The 24,262-nt window shown below is 44.8% G+C and overlaps 1 protein-coding gene across 1 annotated transcript; it reads left to right on the top strand.

The window, feature by feature from the left end:
* The first annotated feature begins 3,696 nt into the window (after positions 1-3,696).
* RIGI (RNA sensor RIG-I) lies at positions 3,697-23,008 on the top strand. The gene is given in 15 exon segments (XM_076363339.1): positions 3,697-3,885; positions 4,032-4,049; positions 4,052-4,162; positions 5,896-5,940; positions 5,943-6,083; positions 8,600-8,707; positions 9,016-9,173; positions 10,085-10,130; positions 10,133-10,219; positions 11,120-11,268; positions 12,558-12,648; positions 13,358-13,528; positions 15,323-15,474; positions 20,760-20,901; positions 22,665-23,008. Coding segments are annotated over 15 exon segments (1,869 nt in total). The 5' UTR covers positions 3,697-3,779.
* Positions 23,009-24,262: the final 1,254 nt, after the last annotated feature.

The raw sequence follows: 24,262 nt of genomic DNA on the forward strand, positions 1-24,262 counted from the left end.
AAAGGAAAGTGTTAATGGGTTATGAAAAAGATTATATTTAACAGTACTTGTTAAATTGCATTTTTAAAAATTATTTCTTTTTACTGAAGTATGGAGTAATTTATTTGCAGTGGAAGGCTTGAATATGCTTTAGGGATGAGGAGTGATCTTTTGGTGAAAACCATCTAAGATGATTCAGTAGATGTTTTTACTCTAATTTTCTGATGTTTTAGGAACCACCAGGATTCCGAAATGTAGTTAAACATGTGCTTAGTGGGCACCTATGGCTGGGCTAAAGACCATTGTGTACATATATACACACACACACACACACTCCGTAGGTCCCTACAGTAACTGGCCTTACACGCTCAGTCTACCCAGTAAATGTCATTGGCCTGATACTGCCTTTCCCCCACTTTTCCCCTCTGAAATAAACAATCTGCTCCATTCATGCTTTCCTCATTTGCCCCCATCCTGCTGACTCAGCAGCCTTATTTGCTGACTCTACACCCGTGCTCAGCGACACCAGTAAATCAGCATTTCCCCCCTTTCAATATCTTCTGTCATTTGGTCACCCTGAGGCTCCCTGATAGTCTCCTTCCACACCTTTTCCCTGTAGTTTCTCCCATTACTGCCTTACTACTCCAGGGGCAGGTCAGGGTTGGCCACTTTTCCATCACGTTTGCCATTCCTGGTAGTTTCTTTCCTTGTGCTCCCATCAGTTTAATTTTGGTCTAAGGCTGGCCATACGCCTCAAGACCACCTGTGGTGCTTCCCTGTCTGCCATGTGGACAATTGCTTGTAACTCTCCAGGTGGTGATCCTGGGGGAAATCTACAGCTGGCAACCTGCAAAAAATTGGACCTGCAAAATCTAAAGCTGAGGACCACAACCACAGGCTCTGCTCTGAAAATAGCAGAAAAATGTGACTTGTGGACTACACCAGCAGCATTCCCCCCATCAGCTGCTGGACGGCACTCTAAAGCAGGATTTGGTGGGTAACCTGGGGACCCTTCCAAGCACCACAAGAGTTTCAGAGGGTAAACTAACACTTTTCCTACAACCTCACCTGGAAAGATCTCCAAGAAACTGCTCAGTACTGCGATGTGCAGTAGCATGAGCAAGTTAGGTTAAGGCATTACCTGCACCGCAGCTTGTTCTCACACTGCACAATGCAGCATCCTCCCAGCCACCGCAACCCACCGCTTGCACTGCAGCACCCAGACACTGAGTGCAAGAGCAGCATAAAACAGCCACCATGGACATGAGCGTGGGAAGTTCAACAGGCCACAGCCTGGCTCACTGCACCACTGCCCTGCAAAAAGGTAGACAAAAGCCTGGGAGAGCCTCCTGCTCTCACCAGGTTTATCTCCAGGCTGGTGGGACTCATCCCCACTCTCTGCAGGACCCAGCCTGGAGCCACTCTGCTCAGTAGGTGCCATCCCACCTCCTGCATGCAGGTGCTTTTTCCCTATGCCAGTTTTGTTTAAGAGCAGCACGTCAATCTGCAAGGCTGGAGAAGTGATAGGCAAGGACCTTGTTTCCCTCTTGCTCTCAGACAAAGCACAGGACTGGGTTTCTGCATGACAGGATGTTTTCTACCCAGCCGCAACACTGATTTTTGAGTCCCTGAACACACTCTCTCTGTGCTAGATGGAGCTTGAGTGCTAAAATCACTTGTTACTGGTAGAGTGAGAGCTGTAACAGGCACTTATGAAGTCAGCTGCTGAGCAGGAAATGCTCTCTGCTATATCTGTTACTGGCCCATCTGATAGCTACACTCTGCAGGGTGAGCTGGGTGACTAGCATGAAGGCTGACACTTCCACCCTGTTACAAGGAAATTAAGCCCTAAGGGATCTTCTTACTGCAGCAGACTGGATAAACAAAACCAAAAGTGATCCCTGAGAAGTCAAAGCAGGCTGTTTGCCACATCATTAGGCTGCAAATTAACCAACTTCACTTATTTTATAGAGGTGAACAGGAACGGTCAATGTCCTTCCTTTCCATACCAAATAAAGAGCTGGAAGGTATAATGTCAAACCAGAATCCCAGATTCATTACCAGACTAATTCTGTAATTGTGTATATGATTTATTCACTTTGAACCATTTATGTGCTCTTGAGACATGGAAGTGGCGCTTGGAGGTATACACAGAGCTAAGGATCAGGGTGGTCTGGGTCTCTGCCTGGAAATATTGGCTCTGCAGGCAGTTGGAAGGAGAAGAATAAATTTTGGGGTTTTGGAGGAGAAGGTTTGTGTTCTCGGTTCTAGGAAACCTGGGCTCCCCTGGGAGGGCACAAGGCATGATCAAAAGGAAAAATTTTTGCTCATTTTAGTATTAAACTCACCAGTTGCTATTTCTGTTCTTCTGTAATTGACGGCTGATGTGCCTTTCTGTGGAATTTGAGCTCAGGTACAGTGGGGTCCAGGAGCTCCTGCTTTGCTCACAGCACAGGAGGGGCACACAGGAGGGACGTAGAAAGAATGGAGAGGTGACTGATGCTGCCATTTAGGGCTTGTTCATCTGTCTTTTTCTTGCCATAGAAGCTGTCCTCTCCCGGTTGTTTGACATTTCCCCAGCTAGGGGTGGATGACCTTCAGCTGAGTGTGACATTACCTGGTCCATTTCACCATGTAGGGTTAATACTAAAAGTCCAAATGCAAGTCTTTCCTACCCTAGGGCCCTTTGAGAGGACAATGGCCAACAATACTACATCATGGTGGTACAGGGGATGTTTCAAATGAGATTTCCTATAATCCCTTTAGAACTGGGTGGAATAGACAAAAGAGCAGACTCAACAGAAAGAAAGAATATTAAATACTTGAGAGTAAAGATGGACTAGAACAGAGTAGAAAATGCGATGCCAATGGTAGCGCTTCCTTCTGCCTCCCCCCCACATCTTTCCAGTGCAAGCCCATCTCTCAGTGGCCTTGTGTTGGCACGGCTTTAGAAAGCAGGTATCTTGTATTGGGCCAGTACCTGTTAGTCATCTATTTGAATATGAGATTTATGAAGCTGCAAACAGCTGGATGCATCCACTGTGTACATTAATGGTTAGAGGGAAGCTCGCATATGGAGTTGACATGTTTAGCAGCACTTCTGAACTGTGGGTGCTTTCAGCTCTGCAACCTGTTGGCCCCCTTTGTAAGCCTTATCCTTTGGTGCTCACTTCCCTGCTACAGGGCAGTCAGGCAGACCTCATTTTGATGTTCCCAAGCTATACTAATGCTAGCAGCTGAGCAAGCACTTGCTCAGAGCATATAAGGGTCTTGCCTTGCTGTAGAAAATTATTTTTCAGTCTTTTAAAAACCAGGATACCGCCTGTAAATCCAGTTCAGGGATTTCTGGGGGCAAAAGGGAAGAGGGGGTAGAGCCATGCCTTTATTTGTATTACCTCGCTGTGCTCTCCCTCAGCCTGACAGCCGCAAACAGCTGGTCACAGGCTTTCCAACAGTAGGCATGCGCATATGCTTGCTTTTTTTTCTTTTTCTTTAATTTTTCTTTTGCCGAGGGCAGACGCCGGCGGAAAGCAGCGCGGTGCCTCCGCCGGCGGCGCGGCCGCCTCCTCCGGGGCCGCTCTCGGTTTCCCTTCTCCCGCCGGCCTGAAGTTTCTTTTTCCCGGCCGCTCCCTGCCCGTCGCGGGGAGTCTTCCTCTCGCTCTCCGCCGGCTCTCCCGGTGCCAGGGCAGGGGCCGGGCTCCGCGCCCGCGCCGCCCCACACGCAGCCGGAGCCGGGACGGGGACCGGGACCGGGATTGGGACCGGTGCCGCTTCGGCGGCGGTGCGAAGCCGCCCTTGCCATGACCGCGGAGGAGAAGAGGAGCCTGCAGTGCTACAGGCGGCATGTCGAGAGGAGCCTGAACCCCGTCTACATCCTGAGCGACGTGACGCACTGGCTGTCCGACGGTGCGGGGCCGGCAGCGGCGTGCTGCCCCCGGCGCTGCCCTGCGCCCGCATCCTTCCCGCTGCCGGCGTGGGCGGGGAGCTGGCGTCTCCCTGCCGCCACTTCTGGTCCCCTCCCTCACTCTTTGCCTGCTTCGGGGTTTTGCTAGAGGTGAAGGAGAGAGCCCGGAGGAGGAGGAGAAGGGGGTGACGGCGGCCGCCGCCCTGGTTCTGGATGCCATCCTGCAGCTGGAGGCGGAGGGCTGGCTCCGGGGCTTCCTGGACGCCCTGGTTGCAGCAGGTCGGTTCCCACTCGCAAGCGGGCTCCTCCGCTCCTCCCTTTCTCTGCCGGAACCACAGCCGTCGCCCGCGTTCAGCTGGGCAGACCAGCCCAGCGCACCCGGGATGTGAAGCATCGCTCCGTTATCCTTGGGCTTCTGCTGCCGGGTCTTGTCACATCAGATGAGATGCGGTAGGAAAAAGTAGGTTGACGGAGGCTGGAAATAAAACTTCGAAGGCACGGGGAAACGCCCGTCTGAGAAGCAGCTGGAACAATTTCGATTATGGAGAAAGCCAATGAAAGATGAAGGGATGCAGAATAAAGCCTCATTGAGAGGAGATTTGTCTGTCTCGGAGCGTTTAGAGAAGAAATAAGAAATTGTTCTCACCAAATATAATTGAAGGAAGCTAAATCCTCTGAAAGAGAAAGCTAAATGGGTTTCAGGATGTGCGTGGGGGTTAACTGGTAGCGTGGGATAGCTTCATTCAAGGACAGAGTCTTAAATTAGAAACTAATTTTTAAAAATTATTCAGAGGTCTTGAAAGTCTTATGTTTTGAGAAGTAAGTAACCATTAATAGTTTATAAATGTGATGATTGTTCCTCAGTAGCTATGACTGCTTGATGTGTGAGGTCCTATTGCAATTTCCTATCCAAAATGTGACAGAATTACCAGGATTTGCCAGCTTTCCTCTATACATGTAGGTTCTGTCATAGATTCTTGGTGATTTGTAGATATCTCAAACCCCAAAATCTCATGCCATAAGCCACTTTTGTTTCCATGCCAGAGCAACTTTTTACCAGCCTGTGATAGTCCTAATTTCTGAATTGCAAAAATATCTTCTTTGAACATGTTGACAGTGTTCAGTTTGGTTCATCTTCAGCAGGAAACAGAAAAAGTTAACCTGCTGACTCCAAGTGCTATCCCAAGTACTTATTAATTGGGCCCGAGATTAGAATATAGCATTACTCTTGTATTTGGCAGATGCAGAGATAGGTGATAATTAGATTAAAGACATTGTGGTGGTAAGCATCCACACTTCTCTCCTGCTCCTCCAAAAGAAAATAAAACATTAGGCAAATTCCTTCTGTTTGCCCACAGTTCCTCTGGGACCCTGACGTGCTTTCTTCCACCTCTGGAACCTACACAGCAAACCACACAAGTCCTCTAAATATGATTCCCTGCCACTGTCTGTCCAGGACAGTATTTTCAGCTGTTTGCTGACTGTCTAGGCTGCAGGTGTCTGGGTTGCTTTCAGTCAGGGACTGACTCAAATCCAGTATGACAAGGGTTTTTGAAGGAGGATGGAGCCAAGGACAGGACTAAAATGTAAGGGGCTGGTAAATAAAACAAAAGGACACCAAAGGTGTTTGTGATTCTGAGCAGTGTCCTGTGCTCTGGGAAATCCTGTGGAAGAGTATCATGGACTGCAGGGATCCAAGGATTGTATGGATCAAAGGAAGGTTTTTATGGTTGCTTCGGTGATGTGAGTTGTGACATTGTGTAGCTCTTTTTCCTCTTTGCAAGTGTTACTGCTCTTTTAGCATAAGGTTTTTCACGTTACACATACAAGTGCTGTAAAGGAAACCAGTCAGTCTATAAAAATTGTTTGTGGTTCACCTAGATTTTAGTCAGTTACAGCTCAAAATAATTTTAATTTCTCCAGTGTGGCTGAGAAAGTGTTTTTTAGCTTGTTCCTACCTATTCCAGCTAGAGATTGAATTCATAGCAACCATTTGTCTCTTTTTCTGAAAGGTTACACTGGACTGGCAGAAGTAATTGAAAACTGGGACTTCAGCAAACTGAAAAACTGGAGTTGCACAGACAGCTGTTGAACTGGATAGAAGCGTCAGGGCTAGAAATTGATCTGGTAGCACTCATGCCCTACATAAACACGCCCCTGATAGAAAGGGAGTGTGATGAGATCATGCAGGTAGTTAATGGTAAAATCCCTGTATTTGCCTAGTTTTGCTGCAGAGAAATGCTGGCTTGTGGGATGAATTGGTGCCCATCTGTCAGGCTGCTGAGTGAGGAGGATGGCCAGCCACGGTCCCCTGGGGAGAGACTTTACTTTCTTCTGCTTAGAGGAGGCTTTGCTGTGTGGCTGCAGCTTCCCACAGCAGCGCTGTCTGCGACACCTGCATGTCTCATTCTTCACCCCTCTGGCTCGGTGGATGAGGTGGTGTGCGAAAGGGTTGCAGGGCAGGGGAGCAGGATGGGGTGGCTTTGGCATTGGCAGTGCTCAGCTGTATGCCTTTGCGGAGTCCAGGCTCCCGTAAAGAGACCTCAGGGGCTCTGGAAGGTGCCACATTACAGTGAAATTGGTGCCTTGCTATGCCTTTGAACAGACCCCTTTCTGGAGCATTCACATGGCATTAATGCTCCTAAAAATACAGATGGAAGTAGGCAAAGTGGCATTTAGGTGTTGCCTAAATTGATTCCTGCTTGTCATGGGATTTGACATAGTCTATTACCTTAACTGTGGCAACCCCTAGAAACTTTGTGTGGCTCTTTGAGTTTTGTCAGCACCCAAAGGGGTGGTCACAGGGTAACATGAAACTTCTGGTCTGAAGTCATTAGCTAAATGCTGTGTCACAGAAGTCAACAACATTTTCATGGTCTTTGGATGTGAAGTCCCTGTACTGTTACCCAGGTCTAGCTCAGTGTCGTTATCAATGACTGATAATAAGTGATGCTACCATCATTTGTGACTCGTTGTCCTGGTTACGGTTGGGATAGAGTTAATTTTTTTCCTAGTAGCTGGTACAGTGCTGTGTTTTGGATTAGGATGAGAACAATGTTGATAACGCACCGATGTTTTAGTTGTTGCTAGGTAGTGCTTACACTAGTCAAGGACTTTTCAGCTTCCCATGCTCTACTGACTGAGAAGGCTGGAGGTGCACAAGAAGTTGGGAGGGGGCACAGCCAGGACAGCTGACCCAAACTGGCCAGAGGGATATTCCATACCATGTGACGTCATGCTCAGCATATAAAGCTGGGGGAAGAAGGAGGAAGAGGGGGACGTTTGGAGTGATGGCGTTTGTCTTCCCAAGCAACCGTTACGCGTGATGGAGCCCTGCTTTCCTGGAGATGGCTGAACACCTGCCTGCCGATGGGAAGGAGTGAAGGGATCCCTTGTTTTGCTTTGCTTGTGTGCGCGGCTTTTGCTTTACCTATTAAACTGTCTTTATCTCAACCCACGAGTTTTCTCACTTTTACCCTTCCGATTCTCTCCCCCATCCCACTGGGGGGCGGGGGGAGTGAGCGAGCGGCTGCGTGGTGCTTAGTTGCCGACTGAGGTTAAACCACAACAGCTGCGCTCAGAGTTATTTCTAGGGATGCCCTGGCCACCTTCTCTGGTCAGCCTTTTGTCCTTTTTATACCTCTGGGTACCCCTATTTCCATTCTTTACCAGGTCTCCTTTATTTCCTATTGAAAAGCATTTAAGGTAATTTTACAGAGGAGGTTCTGTGGAACATGAACACCACCAGAAAGAGGATATGGCTGCCTAAGAAAGGAAACATTTGTCTGTAGGGTTCCAGCCTCAGGAGCTGCAGTGGTGTGAAGGTTTGCAGAGGGGGAGATGCATGGCTGTGAGAAGAGAGAACGCGTCTCATGGTCATGAGGCCTAATTCTGCAGCCCTGCAGAAATCAATTCTGCTTTTGCAGGGTTCCTAAGTGGTATCCAGTAAGTGGCTCTTATCAACAAATTTGAGAGCTATAGGGGGTACAAAGCAGTGACCCATGGATGGCTATGCTCAAGATCAGCCTTGGTCTATCCAGCTCTGAATTAAAGGATTTTGTCTGTGCTTAGACTGGCTTTTGCAAACTGACTGGGGTGCCTTAAGCCTGTTTACCTCAGTTCTATACTTTCGAGATTTTTTTCCCCCCACTTTCCAGATATTGGAGAGTGAACTATATTCTGGGGCAGGAAGGGAGAATTAAAAAAACCCACCAAAACAAAAAAGCCACCCAACCGAAACCAAACCAACCCAAAATGCTTGCATCTATTTGAAGAAAAAATAGAGTGGGAATTTCAAACTGCACACTAAATTAAGCAAACACTTCTGAAGCTTATTTCTGCATCACAGTTCCTCTTGCATGAATGCCATTGGCTTCCCTTCCATGGACCTTCTGATTACTGAAGTTTGTGAAGCACTCAGACAGAGTATGTGTGTGACAAACAGGTTCTGACTAATTCTGCCTCAAGAACAGGCCCTTGGATAATATGCCTTTAAGTACCATGGACTGTTTAGCAAATGAATACTTAACTATTGAGTAGCTGGTAATTCAAAGAGAAATGCACGTGCAGTGTCTTGAATACTGTAGGCTTCTTATAGGATAAGTGTGCTTTATTTTTATTGCTAAAGACTCTGCAGGTATGTGTATGTACACAGATCCTCAGTTGAATTATACTGGGTTAATTTTAGCCTAACATCTGGGTATACATTAAACACAGGGAGTGAAGAAGACAGACCCAGACTCTTCTCAGATGGTTCCCAGAGGCAGGACAAGAGGCAGTGGACACAAACAGAAGTACTTAAACAACAGGAAGAACTTCTTTGCTGTAAGGGTGGTCAAACACTGGAACAGGTTGCCCAGATAAGGGAGTCTCCATCCTTGGAAGTACTCAAAATCCATTTGGACATGATCCTGAGCGACCGGCTCTAGGTCACCCTGATTTGAGCAGAGGGTTGGACTAAAAGTCTCCACAGGTGCCTTCCACCGTCAGTGATTCTGTGATTGTATCATACAGTGTTCTTCTGCATAAGCTTTTTAGACCTAACATTCATGGAAAATGTTATCTTCTAGCTAACTGTTCTGGTTATTTGTTAGTCAAGATGAACAAATGTTTGTTTCTTCCTTCTTTACTAGATACTATCTTTCAAATCAACAAGAATTATTTTGGAACACAGAAATATGAACACTGGATAGTTGCCACTCAGAAGAAATACAGACTGTTGCAACTGGCAGATAAGGAGGAGGAGAGCAGCATTTGTAGAGACCTTTTCATTTGCACTGAACACCTTTGGGTAAGTGCGTATCCTCTTTCCTTCCACGCAGAGGTGGAGCCATCCTGTTCCTTCTGATACAGGTATGTTCACCTAGGAGCAGGTTTTGAACCTAATCATTTTATCTGACACAGGCTAAAGGAGAGCATGTAAGAGTTGTGTCTTAAGATACTCACTAAGAACGCTATAGTGCAGAGGAGACTTTGTAATGCTTGTGTTGTGGTGCAAATGGAAGAACAACACAAGTTTATAATACTGTCCTGGTTTCAGCAGGGATAGAGTTAATTTCCTTCCTAGCAGCTGGTACAGTGCTGTGTTTTGGATTTAGGGTGAGAATAATGTTGATAACACACTGATGTTTTAGTTGTTGCTAAGCAGTGCTTACACTAGTCAAGGACTTTTCAGCTTCCCACGCTCTACTGACTGAGAAGGCTGGAGGTGCACAAGAAGCTGGGAGGGGGCACAGCCAGGACAGCTGACCCAAACTGGCCAAAGGGATATTCCATACCATGTGATGTCATGCTTAGTATATAAACTGGGGGAAAGCTGGCCGGGGCGGCTGCTGCTGAGGGACTGGCTGGGCATCACTTGCTTTGTATATTCTTCTTCTTCTTCTTCTTCTATTATTATTATTATCATTATCATTATTATTATTATTATTATTATTATTATTATTATTATTATTATTATTATTATTATATTTCAATTATTAAACTGTCTTTATCTCAACCCATGAGTTTTTCTCACTTCTACTCTTCCAATTCTCCCCCCCATCCCACCGGGGGAGGGAGTGAGTGAGCAGCTGTGTGGTGCTCAGTTGCCAACTGGGGTTAAACCACAACAAATGCTTATTCTGGCTAAATAAAATCTGCGTTCATCCCCTGTCCCATGGAAAATGAGGCTTAAATGTGTATGTCTCTCTTTCTGAGCAGAAATTCAACGATGCTCTCATCATCATTGAAGATGCCCGCATCGAAGATGCTTAGCCTACCTAACTGATTTTTTCACAAATGTCAAAAATGGACCACATACAGAGTTAGAGAAGCAACTGACAGCCAAATTTCAAGGTATTTCACACAGTACCTGTGACAGTTACAGGGGAGAAGAGGGCTTATTGTAGGATGATCCAAGTGTTTTCTTCAGAGTAAGTGCAATTGTTTTTCCAGAAACTTCACTTTCTAGATCTAGTGTCCACGTGGGTGCAAATATAGTGTTAGGGTAGGCAGGAGGGAACTTACTTTCTGGGACTTCAAGCTTCTAGTGCAGGAGTCTAGGCAGTAGTAGTAATTGTAGCTAGATGCTGTAGTAGGTTCTTACATGCCTGACTTGGAGATAAGGCAGTGGTGTCCTTAAGGGTGTGCCCCAGAAGTAGGCTGATGGTCTACAATCATGGATGCTGGTAGCATTAGATAAGGCAACATACACTGCTCAGTGCACTGCCTAGCCTCCTCCTACCCAATGCTCCCTGACGAATCCCAAAATTTTGGGAAGAAGTAGGTGGCCCTTTTACCCTTCTGATTAAAAGTTAGAGGTTGCAGTGTTCTCTAATTTCTGATTTAGTAGCAGTGTGCTGTAAACCAGCCTGTGATCTGGTGTGTTGCAGTGTTGACTGCGATTTTAAATCTCTGGGCTGTCTGCCCTCTAGTGTCAGTTGTTTCCTCAGAAGAAATAGCACCACCCTTTGCAAGAACAGAGTTTGTTTTGTTGCTGTCTTTTGGTGCACAGTACGTCACAGAGATCCTCCTGTTAGTTTGCTCCAAAATGTGAGACACTCAGAAATTTTTTTTCTGGGGATTTTGTTGCATTTAACCAATAGCTTGCTTTGCTTGCATCTGGAAGAATGGTATAGAAAATAAAAATACATGCTAAAGAGAATGCGGGTGGCATTTGAAAGTAAGTTTGGGTGAGAATTCTGTTTTCTGCATTGAAGAAGGTAAATTATTCAAGACACCGCCGTTTTCTTTGAGAGAAAAAGCCAGAACTGACTGCCCTTTCAAAAGATGAGTCAAATGAGAATCCCAAGCTGGAAGAGCTTGCTTGCATCCTGGATGAAGCACTCCGTTATAACCTACAGACTCGCACTCTTCTCTTCGCTGAGACAAGAGCCTTAGTAGCTGTAAGATGTTTATTTTCAAAGCTCCTAAAATGGGAAGTGAGAAAATATAATGCCTCATCTATTACCCTTCCCATTTTGATCTGGAAATAGAAAAATATGCATGTATTTGATCTTCCTAAGAAAATATTTATCTTTCTATGTCTTCCTAAGCACTGGTGCTCTGAGACAGGATGAGTTTTTTTTTTCTTTTTCTAAAAACTACAGTATAGGGGTGGTGTCCTTCATCACTTCTTCTTGCTACATATCATAGTTGATCATTAAGCCATCAGATTTTTACTTTAGGTCTGAAGTCAGTTTTAACAAGATGTGTTACAAAGTTTTTGGCTTTAATGTGGCAGTGTCGTAAACCAGCAGCTCTGCTCTATTACTGACTGCACATCAGGAGGTATTTATACGTTTCCCGGAGGATTCCTATGGGCCCAAAGGAGGTCTGTGCCCTAGTATGTGTTCTTCATCAAGAAAAAGGAAAGACTTTGTGGAGCAGATGTTCTCTGGACCCTTCTGATGCACTGGTCTTTTTCACACTTGCCTAGGATCAAGGGTCTAGGCTGGATGACCTTTTTTCTCTCTTCCAATACCTTGTTCCCAGAAAAAGTTCATGCTTGAAGTAAGTGTGCTGCTAATCATTAGCTTCAGTAGCTCTTAAACATTTACTGCAAGGTATCATCGTCTCTGGCTTCTGTAAACAGATTTATCAGCTGAGAGTCCCAGCCCCCATTTTATCCTTGGATACAGAAATGCTGGATGAATTGCAAATCAGAAAAAAGTTAAAGGCAGGCTAAAGTCCAAACTAACAACACCAAGCATCTGCTGGCAATTTTCCATTATAGATGCAAAAGCCTAGTGTAGCTTGGCTGAATTTTGTTCTTATGTAAGAGCAGTCTGAAGGTGCTACTTTCATTGTGCAGTGAGAAAGTGCAGTTTGTAAATAGCAACTCATTTCCTTTGGATCCCAGAGGTGCAGTATTCAGTGATCTGTTGGTCTGTAAAAGAAAAAGGCATACTTTTTAGCAGTGAAAGGCTGCTTGCTGTCTAGCCAGCCTTTAAGTTGCAGGGGTGGGAAAAGTGGAAATCAGTTGTGGCATGGTTGGATCTGGCATCATGACTGTGACTCTTGCTTTCTCACCTGTTAATAGATGTTCCCTCCTGACGCACAAGTTCCACCTTCTTTTCTGGTTTTGGTTCTCGGAAGTATTAATTGGCTAGGCAAGAATGGATAGGTTCTACCTATCTATCCCAAACTAGCATTTCATCTGGACAGGGTTCTAATTCCCTGATTTGCTTTCCAGGCTTTGAAGAGGTGAATAGAAGCAAGCCCTCTACTTAGCTACGTAAAGCCAGATGTGTTGATGTGTCGTGGAAGAAGAGATCAAAAAACAGGTACGCAGGTTTGCACTGAGGAATACCAGTTGCTAGACCTATGGTGGCTACGCTGCTAAAATTGTTCTACTCTTCCCGTGTTCATCTTCTGTGCTCTGAAACAGAGGAAGGTCATGCAAGTTTGCACTATGCCTCCTTCCATATCTAGAAGACCTTTAACCAATCCTAAGGAGATGCTTGCTTTTTCTGTCCAGAATCTTTGCTTAAAGCAGCAGTAACACTGTCAGTGACACTTTGCTGCAGAGTTCTTTTGCTAGTTCAAAAGAAGTTTAGAAACTGTTCGCTATCATCACTTCTTGTGATTACTTCTAGTAGTATTTTCCCTGTTCCTTTTACAAATCCCTCTCTTATTTTGTATTTGGTGGCACAAAGACATTTTAAGGTAGAATGGAAGCTACAGCCAAAATGAATTATGAATGGCTTAAGAGTTAGCTTGGGCTTAAAATAACTAAGCTGTATGGGTCTCTCTAATAAAGATAGGTGTTGCATCTGAAATGGTGTTTCCCAGGATGACAATTCTTGTGGCACATCAACAGGAATTTCTGTTCAGTGGGTATAGCATGCAGCCAGCTGGATATGCGAACTTAAAGTACTTTTCTAGATCAAAAGAACATGCTCATTTCTAATCACTTAAGTAAGAGCAAATGCAGGTAACCTGCTCAAGGAACTCTTCAGTGTTTTTTCCTGACACAGTTTCTTGGTACTGTAGGTATGACCCTCCCAATGCAGAAGGGTGTACTGGATGCATTCAAAACCGACAAAGACAGCAGACTGCTAATTGCTACATCTGTTGGTGACGAAGGCATTGATATTTCTGAGTGCAACCTTGTTGTGCTCTATGAATACTTCTGTAATGTCACCAAAATGATCCAAGTCAGAGGTATGGAATTTCAGAGCTATTACTTTAGAAACCTGTTTCGGCCTAGAAATGGACATAAAGTGCTAGTGAGTGGCACTTTGGAAATACTATAGTAATATGTGTATGTCTTGCTGTTGTTCCTGGGTGCCCCTGAGTGAAGTCAGATGAATGATGGCACCGGACGTGACAGATTTGTTCACAGAACTGAGTCCTTGATGTTGTGTGACTTTTCTTTTGCCATGCAAATTAGCCATGCTGCAGAAAGTTATTGAACTGTTGAGGACTGATCCCTCAAGTGGATATTTATAGATAGATGCAGAAGTATGGCTAGAAGAGCTGTAGTCACAAATAGGGCAAATCGTTCTGACTGTGACAATTTACAAAGGACTGCTGCAATGGAGTTTCATGTGTTGCCTTGGCTTCTGAAGACCTTCCCCTGCCCAGTGGCTTATTCCCAACCCAGCTACTCACAGGTACCCAAGGCCATTGCATGTGCAGACCTCTAACATCCGAGACAAAAAAAAAAAAAAAAAAAAAAAAAAGGAAACCCTTTTTCTGTCTTGGCTTGTTTGGGTCTTGAATCTTGGTGATTTTACAATATGGCCAGTAGATGGGAATGAAGAGCCACATTAAATACTGGCTTTTGTTTAACATTCCTAAATGTCATAAAACTGCCTACGTCTTTCAAGGGTGCATCTGCAGTATTTTATCATATCACCCAAGTAGTTAATTTCATAATTTGATGGGAAGTGATCTCCATTGTACTTAGTCCTCTACTTTCAGGGTTTGTGTCCTGTGATTTTCTTATTTTTGTCTTATAATGAAATAATTGGTCCAGAATTCACGTTTATGGGTGAAAGGATAGTGTTTGCTCTTAACAAATCATTAAAGACATAAAGAAAATAGGTTGTGTCAGTTTTAAACCACATAAAATTATGATTTTGGGCGAATGAGGAGCTCAAAGTTGCACCAGGGGAGGTTTAGATTGGACGTGAGGAAAAATGTCTTTACTGAAAGAGTGGTGAAACATTGGAACAGGCTGCCCAGGGAAGTGGTTGAGTCCCCATCCCTGGAGGTATTTAAAAGACGTGTAGATGAGGCGCTTAGGGACATGGTTTAGTGGGCATGGTGGTGTTGGGTTGACGGTTGGACTTGATGATCTTAGAGGTCTCTTCCAACCTTAATGATTCTATGATTCTATGATTCTATGAAAAGCAAATGCGAACATTTTTTCTAACTGGAATACTTCTAAACTGGTATGAGATCCCTGTAGTTCTTACTTCACCTGTGTCACAGCAGCAAAAACCAGGCAGGCAGTAGGCATAGACAGGTGGAGGGGATGGCACTTGCTCTTGTCTCTTTTCTTGCCAGCACTGTATTTCCAGTTCCCCAGGTTTTTTGTGATAGATTTTTTTTTTAAATAGACACCAATTAGCAGGGCAGAAAACTAGTAAGTAAGACTAAGATGAACTTTCCTCCTCTAGCTTTTGTTTCTACAAGAAGCAGCAAGATGCTGTACAATAACTGAAGTGTCAAGCATGCCAGAGCTTAACTGAGGCAGGCCACAGGAGTAGGCAATACAGCACTGGCTGGGGGATATCCATGAGGATACCTGGAAGGGGTGATCTCGTTCTGGCTTGTGATCAAAGAAGAAAGAGCTGAGAGAACGCTTTTTAGAAGCAGCATTATCTGAATCTGAACATGGGAAACAGAAGCAGCCACACAGAAAATCATTAATGGTCTTTTATGGCATAGCTGCCACTTCTGCACATCTTGTTAAGAGTAAGTAAAGAGGATAAATGCGTTGCTGTATAGGTCACGAAAGGGCAAGAGGCAGCAAGTGCATCCTTGTGACAAGCAAAACAGGAGTGGTTGAGAATGAGAAACACAACTGTTACGAGGAAGAAATTATGAATGAAGCTATTGAAAAGCTACAGAATTAGGATGAAGAAACATTTGCAAGAAAGGTTTGTACTTCTGTGGAATTTTCATACTCAAATCTACAGGCATAATCTGTATCAGCCTCCATCTACTAGGTCTCTATCTAGGACCAAGTGATAACCTGAGGAAAGTGCTCACTGTATTTGGTTTCAGACTAAGGCTAGATCAGCAAAGAAGGGATAGTGTGTACTGCTAGCTTGCAGAATGTCATCTGTACTGTAACTGTAAAAAACTTAGAAGTTGAGGTAGAATTTATATAAACTTCTCAGCTTAGACATAAAATATAAAGTATTCTGTCCACTGGAAGAAAAAGATTGCTGTGTCTGCTTGGGATAGTGGACAGGGAGATGGGAGATGCAAATGGTGGTGATAGTCCATCCATATTCATGTTCAGAAGCACTTTACCTTTGCTGCAGGCCAGTGCAAGTGCTTTTCAAAAGTTATTTGTTGTCATACCAAGTGATTGTTGATTTCAGAGCAGTGGTTTCTGGGAGATTTCAAGAAACCATTGCCTGGGACACTGTCAGGATGATATCTGGGTTTGTACATGCTCTTCTGCTGGTGACTTCTTTTGTACTGCCTACAGTACTGTTCATCTTTGCTTTAAGCAATGTCTGGCAGATCAACAAGCCTAGTAGAACACCTCAGCACACCTTCAGTGCTTTATATTAACCCTGCTGCATGCTGCACACTTACCAGATCAGAAAACATCATGAGGGTAGAAAGAAGTGTCAAGAACTTCTGGTGCTGGAGGTGACATGCAAGAGGTGTGTCGGGCTAAGCCAATGATGGACTTTTGGTCAGGCAGGTTCCGGCCCAGCACAGCAGGCACATCTGTTCTGTGACCACTCCACCTTCCCAGGTGCCCTTGCATAATAGGTACGAGGCTCTGCCAGTAGAACCAAACAACGACAAGGACGATAGTTCATCTAGCTTGGAGGTGTCACCAAGGTTAAGTCGGCCTACACTCTGCGTCAAAACTGCTTCCATAAAGAAAAAAAGACGGGTCATTGCCATAGGAGACTCCCTTCTGAAGAGAACAGAAGGCCCAGTATGCCGACCGGACTCACTTCCTAGGGAGGTCTGCTGCCTCCCTGGGGCCCAGGTTTAAGATGTGAAGAGAAAGCTTCCTACCTTGGTACGGCCCTCAGATTATTATCCATTATTGATTTCTCAGGTAGGCAGCGATGAAGTCGCACTAAGAAGTCCAAGGGCAATCAAGAGAGACTTCAGGGCTTTGGCATGACCGGTTAAGGGAGCAAGAGCACAAGTATTGTTCTCCTCTATCCTTCCAGTTGCAGGGAATGATGAGGGAAGAAACAGACAGAGCCGGCAGATCAACACCTGGCTCCACGCCTGGTGTCACTGGCAAAATTTTCAGGTTTTTGATCATGGGTCGGTCTACACGACACCAGGCCTGCTGGCGACAGACAAGGTACACCTGGCCCAAAGGGCGAAAAGGATCTTTGCGTAGGAGTTAGCAGGGCTCATTGAAAGAGCTTTAAACTAGATTTGAAGGGGGAAAGGCATAAAATCAGGCTCTCTAGAGATAAGCCTGGGGGTGACACGCCGATGTTTGAGGGATGGTGTGCTAGCGAGGTCCTTCGGTTTGCCATCTCAGCAGAGGTAGGGGATGGAGATCCATGCGACAGCAAAGACACAAGGGTTATTGATGTGTTAGAAACCACAGGAGTGCCTGAGAACAGTCACATAGGAATTAGGGCTTCTCCCCCCAAAAAGGTGGCGGGATCAATAGCCCAACTGAAGTACATCTACACCAATGCACACAGCATGGGCAACAAACACAAGGAGTTGGAAGTCGTTGTGCAGCTGGAGAACTATGATAAAGTTGCAATCATGGAAACATGGTGGGATGACTCGCACAACTGGAGTGCTGCAATGGATGGCTATAAACTCTTCAGAAGGGATAGGCAAGGAAGGAGAGGTGGTGGGGTAGCCCTGTATGTTAGGGACTGGTTTGACTGTCTAGAGCTTGATGATGGTGATGAAAGGGTCGAGTGTGTATGGTACGAATCAGGGGAAAGGCCAACAAAGTAGATATCATGGTGGGAGTCTGTTATAGACCACCCAACCTGGATGAAGAGATGTGAAATATTCTATAAGCAACTGGGAGAAGTCTCATGATCGCTAGCCCTTGTTCTCGTGGGGGACTTCAACTTACCAGATGTCTGCTGGAAATTCAATACAGCAGAGAGGAAACAGTCTAGGAGGTTCCTGGAGTGTGTGGAAGACAACTTCCTGACACAGCCAGTGAGTGCACGAACTAGGATAGGCGCCCCGCTGGACCTGTTGTTTGTGAACAGAGAAGGACTTGTGGGTAGCATGATGGTTGGAGGCTGTCTTGGGCACAGCAAACATGAAATGATAGAGTTTTTGATTCTCGGAGAAGGAGCGGGGTCAGCAGAACTGCTACCTTGGACTTCCGGAGGGCAGACTTTGGCCTGTTTAGGGGCCTGGTTGAGATAGTCCCTTGGGAGGCAGTCCTGAAGGGCAAAGGAGTCCAGGAAGGCTGGACATTCTTCAAGAAGGAAATCTTAAAGGTGCAGGAGCAGGCTGTGCCCATGTGCCAAAAGACAAGCCAGCAGGGAAGAAGACCGGCCTGGCTGAACAGAGTTTTGGCTGGAACTCAGGAAAAAAAAAGAGTTTATAACCTTTGGAAGAAGGGGCAGGCAACTCAGGAGGACTACAAGGATGTCGTGAAGTTATGCAGGGAGAAAATTAGAAGGGCCAAAGCCCAACTAGAACTTAATCTGGCTACTGCTGTAAAAGGCAATTAAAAATGTTTCTATAAATACATTAGCAACAAAAGGAGGGCTACGGAGAATCTCCATCCTTTATTTGATGCAGGGGGAAACATAGTGACCAAGGATGAGGAAAAGGCTGATGTACTTAATGCCTTCTTTGCCTCAGTCTTTAATGGTAAGACCAGTTGTTCTCAGGGTACCCAGCCCCATGAGCTGGAAGACAGGAACAGGGAGCAGAATGAAGCCCACATTATCCAAGGGAAATGGTTAGTGACCTGCTACACCACTAAGACATACACAAGTCTATGGGGTCAGATGGGATCCACCCAAGGATACTGAGGGAGCTGGCGGAAGGGCTCACCAAGCCACTTTCCATCATTTATCAGCAGTCCTGGCTAACCGGGGAGGTCCCAGTTGACTGGAGGTTAGCAAATGAGATGCCCATCTACAAGAAGGGCCGGAAGGAGGATCCGGGGAACTACAGGCCTGTCAGTCTGACCTTAGTGCTGGGGAAGGTTATAGAGCAGATCATCTTGAGTGCCATCACACGGCACATACAGGACAACCAGGTGATCAGGCCCAGTCAATATAGGTTTATGAAAGGCAGGTCCTGCTTGACTAAACTGATCTCCTATGACAAGATGATCTGCTTAGTGGATGAGGGAAAAGCTGTGGATGTTGTTTACCTGGACTTTAGTAAAGCCTTTGACACCATTTCCCACAGCATTCTTCTGGAGAAACTGGCTGCTCATGGGTTGGACAGGCGTATTCTTTGCTGGGTAAAAAACTGGCTGGATGGCCGGGCCCAGAGAGTTGTGGTGAATGGAGTCAAATCCAGTTGGTGACCGGTCGCAAGTGGTGTTCCCCAGGGCCTGGTACTGGGGCCAGTTCTGTTTAATATCTTTATCAATGATCTGGATGAGGGGATCAAGGGCACCCTCAGTCAGTTTGCAGATGACACCAAGTTGGGCGGGAGTGTTGATCTGCTCGAGGGTAGGAAGGCTCTGCAGAGGGACCTGGACAGGCTGGATCGATGGGCCCAGGCCAACTGTATGAGGTTCAACAAGGACAAGTGCCGGGTCCTGCACTTGGGTCACAACAACCCCATGCAACGCTACAGGCCTGGGGAAGAGTGGCTGGAAAGCTGCCTGGCAGAAAAGGACCTGGGGGTGTTGGTCGACAGGCGGCTGAACATGAGCCGGCAGTGTGCCCAGGCGGCCAAGAAGACCAATGGCATCCTGGCCTGTATCAGAAACAGTGTGGCCAGCAGGAGTAGGGAAGTGATCGTGCCCCTGTACTCGGCACTGGTGAGGCCGCACCTCGAATACTGTGTTCAGTTTTGGGCCCCTCACTACAAGAAGGACGTTGAGGTGCTGGAGCGTGTCCAGAGAAGGGCAACGAGGCTGGTGAGGGGTCTGGAGAACAAGTCTTATGAGGAGCGGCTGAGGGAACTGGGACTGTTTAGCTTGGAGAAAAGGAGGCTGAGGGGAGACCTCATTGCTCCCTACAACTACCTGAAAGGAGGTTGTAGCGAGGCGGGTGTCAGTCTCTTCTCCCAAGTAACAAGTGATAGGACGAGAGGAAATGGCCTCAAGTTGCGCCAGGGGAGGTTTAGATTGGACGTGAGGAAAAATTTCTTCACTGAAAGGGTTATCAAGCACTGGAACAGGCTGCCCAGGGAAGTGGTTGAGTCCCCATCCCTGGAGGTATTTAAAAACCATGTAGACGTGGTGCTTAGGGGACATGGTTTGGTGGTGGACTTGGCAGTGTTAGGTTTGTGGTTGGACTTGATGATCTTAAAGGTCTTTTCCATCCTAAATGATTCTATGATTCTATCTTCCTAGACCTTTGTAACATATTTCCCAGAGGAGACTGGAATAAGCCAATGGCAGCCACTACCAATAAAAATGCTTTGTACACAGTTCTGCCATATCCCTGTGAATTTGCAGATCACCCCATGTTTCCAGGCAAGCTTTCAGAGACTGAGCTGTGCAACAAAGGATGTCCAAGGCCCTCTAGCCTTTGTGAAGTTTCTTCTCCCACCTCTGAGGCTTGGTTTGGCTGCTCCTGCCTCTTCTAAGAGGATTCTGTTTCTGCATGAGCTGCAGGTTCCCAGCTCCAGGCTGTGGCTGTTGTCTCTTTCTCTGCCTGCAATTTCTGTGGTCTCTGGAGCCTTCTTTCCAAACCATGAGCTTCCTAGAGCAGCAGCACTACTTCTGCTGTAGGGAGTCTCACATGACAGTCTTCACAAGGACTTAACAGCATTATGACCAAAGGGGCCAGAGGCGGGGGTAGAGGGGAGGAAGGAACAGACAGCATAAATGCTGTCCATCCTGTAGTCCTATTCTAGCCTTGCATTCTTAACTAGACAAGTGTACCACGTTCTTTCTTTGGTATAAGTTGCTAGAACAAGACATGGCTTTTTTATTTGCTTTTAAGTAATAGGTTTCTAGATGTTACATATCCTGAGTCATGTTTGGACAGACATTGGGGCTTCTCTTAATTTCATAATGATCTTGGGTTTTATTTATTTTTTAAGTTTAAAGATACATGACCTGCAAATGAAGGAAAAGGTATTATGAGATTCCAGGAAGAAAGAAACAGGACCTAAGGTAGTGCAAGGGAACAAAAATCTCCTGTGTGGAAAATGCAAAGCATATGCCTGCAGTACAGATGACATCAGAGTTATAAAGATATGTCTCTGTATGGAAACCTACATCCATAAACACCAGGGAAGTCAGCAGTATTGAACTAACAGCATTGTTTATCAGTGTGGAAAGTAGGCTATTTTGTGCAAACTGGAGCAGAAAAAAATTGAGTAAATCAGTAAACCACAGGACCAGTCATAACTACTTCTGTAGCATGTTATGATGGTAGTTGATAATGTCTGAGGTGTGCAAACATGTGCTATGACAGGCATCAGTTCTGTTTTCCTGAACCCCTTCTGTTAGAAATTGATGAATTTTGTGGAAAACCATGTGATCTTCAGTGACATAACCTACTAGTGTAACTGCTGGATATTTACTTTCCCGATTAGCATAAGATTGGAACTCTTCCTGCAGTTGAGAGATTTCTCCCACCATTTCTGTTGACTGAAAATTATCCGTACAAAGTACCAAGATCAGCTCACTGTTTAGCTCTTTGGCTTACGGGCAAATTTTCTGTTTTGAAAGGCAAGGCAAACCATGGTTTTACAAAAGGAGTCCTTTCATTCTTCAATTCTTTAATTACTTTGTTTTCTATTCTTTAGGTAGTTCACATTGCTTCTATGTATCTCATGGGGACATTTTTATTGTACTCTTTCTGAACTTGAAGAATTTCTCTGTAGGCCCAAGAAGCCAATACTCTACACATGGAAAGTGGTGATCATGAAAAAGAGCCTTTTCTGGGCAATTTGAGCCTTTCTAGTTCTGAAATTTGTTCTTTTGAAGCTCTTCTATTTGTGCTGCTCTGAAAAGCGCAGTTGTGATGTGATAAGGGGCTTCAGGCCACAGCTGAACATTACAGAGTGCTTGCCTTCAGGCACTTCACTTTTTAATCAAGAAAGTTTTTTGGTTTTTCCAGCCGGTTTTGGAACGTAGATGGAGCTCGCTACTCCTCTGCACAGGGAAGGTCCACAGGCAAGGAGTTGGGAATAGCTCAGCCTTGTGAAAACCTAGTTACATTTCTTTGACAAATAACAAAGGATATCTAACATGCACCTCTTGACTGTTAGTCCGTTTTGTGCTGCTGGCTTATCACCTATACCTATGCAAATAGATCTGAGAGTTCACAAAACTCTTCAAAAAGAGGCTTTGCTTTATAGTCTGCAAATAACCCCTCACAATATTTTAAATAATCCCTACAAACTGAGTTCTGTCATAGTTCAGCCTATATATTTAATGGAAGTTGCATTTCCAGGAGGAACTAGTGTTTTCAGACTCCAGCCCAAATTGTACATATGCTTTCAAATAAAGTTGTTAAATTTTTTAATCTTTGATTGTATATATTATAAACAACTGTAACTCCTTTACCTTGTTAGGGTTACTTTTTCTACCACTCCCAAGTAATTGCATCACCCCTTGTGGAAAGCTGGGGTCATATAGTTAAAATGGGAGGCAGGAGTCTCTCAAGTTGTCTGTTCTCTGGATGACTTTGTTAGTTTTACGCACAAGGCTCAAATATTGCACGCATGGTTTTTAGAAAAGCTAAATAAGTTCAAATATGTATGAGCTGGTGACTGGTGATATATAGTAATTTTGGTTCTGGTAAGCCCAGGCCTGGGCCCTTTCTAGTACCTGGTATTTAATGAATGGGGACAAAAGAGCGATGAGCCGAGGGGGCTGGAAGGTGAGCCTCCCAAATGACAGGAAGCACCTTACCAGAGAAATGGTATTTGTGAGGGGAAGGGGAATGCCAGGAAAAAATGAGGAATGGTGTTTCTACCATTAAGCACTTCTGGCACGTCTTGTTTCAGGAATGTCATCACACTGTGCTAGGAGACACGTTCAAGGAGCGTTACGTGACAAAGCCTCACCAGAAACCAGTCCAGTTTGATTTTTTTGAGAAAAAAAGCAAGATGCATTGCCAAAATACTAATTGCCAACATGACTGGGGAATCACAGTGAAGTACAAGACATTTGGTAATCTACCAGTGATCAAAATCAAAAGCTTTGTAGTAGAGAATGTTGAAACTGGGACACAAATGGATTTTCAGAAATGGAAAAATATTAATTTTTCTTTGAAGAATTTTGATGTTGAAGAAATGTCTAGCCAAACTCAGCATTTTAGTGCATGCATCACCCTACTGCACTAAGGTGAAATAGTGGATGACCTATTTCCATGTATAAAAAAATTCTTGCTCTTTATGCTGTCTGATATGCTAGGCCCCTCATCAGCATCTGGTTAGATTGAAAAAGGCTAGTATGGCCACTAAAAAAAAATTGCTATCTAGTGAAATGTTTCACAAGAAGTTTTAATATAAGCATGGACAAACATGTGCCTAAACATCTAGATCTTAATCCTTGCTGCTATGAAGTAGTTGGTCTGAAAAAAAACAAAATCAAGTTGAATGACTAACTAAATACCCAATTTTAGGTGACAGGCCACAACTTCAAGCATTCCTGTGTGAATGAGAATCTTCTTTGTTACCAGTAACTTCTGGTTGGATTGCACCTCCATGCAGACAACATGGCTTATGCATACTGACACTTTAAGCACTACTTTAGCTACTTTTAAAGCTTTTTAAAAATTACTTTTAATGCTTTAGACATTTTGGTATATAGAAAATTAAGAGAAAATGTCCAGTAACTTTTCTGTAAGGAAGATATTGCATCTTTTAAACCCATCTTTAATAGAGAATGCTTCTTCAACAGTCTGAGAAAAACAGAGCCCTCTTGGAGGAGGCATCTTCTGGATTAAAATAGTAGCACTGTTTTCTTCAATCACTGTTGCTGAAGTTGCAGAATGGACACCTTTCTATGTGTTGCTTAACTGAACAAGCCCCAAGGGGGACAAGGCAGTGCCCTGTAAGATGGGTGAAGGCTTAACTTGGAGGGTTATTAGCATTTACTCTGATGTCCAGTCCCATCAATTGGCATCTGAAATCTCTCAAGATACTAATATTAATTCTGCAGATTTCCCATCAGAGCTGATCTAGAATTGGAACAAAGTCTAGGCACTAGCGTGTTTAAATCCCTCCTCCCCACCCAGATCCCAGACTTCTCTCAGAAAAACAGAAATTGCTACAGCCACAGTTATGAAACATTGTTAAACTTGTACACTTCAAAGCACTTGCTGATCCTACATATCTTCAACGACCTTAATCTTCGATATTTCTGGAACCAAGATCAAATATATTTTCAGTTCACTTTATGCATTTGATAGTGTAGTAAGGTATGTATGTGGAAGAATTATGTGTCTGAAACATTTGAACTCTGAAGAAAACAAACGACCTTGAACAGGAACCTAACTCGGAGTCCAAAAATTATTTAAACTACCCTAGTCAGTGAGACTTGCAGTTTTCTTTTAAACAGTGTTATGTGGCATTAAAAGCAAAATGCTTTTTTAA

This window comes from Aptenodytes patagonicus, chromosome Z (assembly GCF_965638725.1).
Source record: "Aptenodytes patagonicus chromosome Z, bAptPat1.pri.cur, whole genome shotgun sequence".
Lineage (NCBI taxonomy): Eukaryota > Metazoa > Chordata > Aves > Sphenisciformes > Spheniscidae > Aptenodytes > Aptenodytes patagonicus.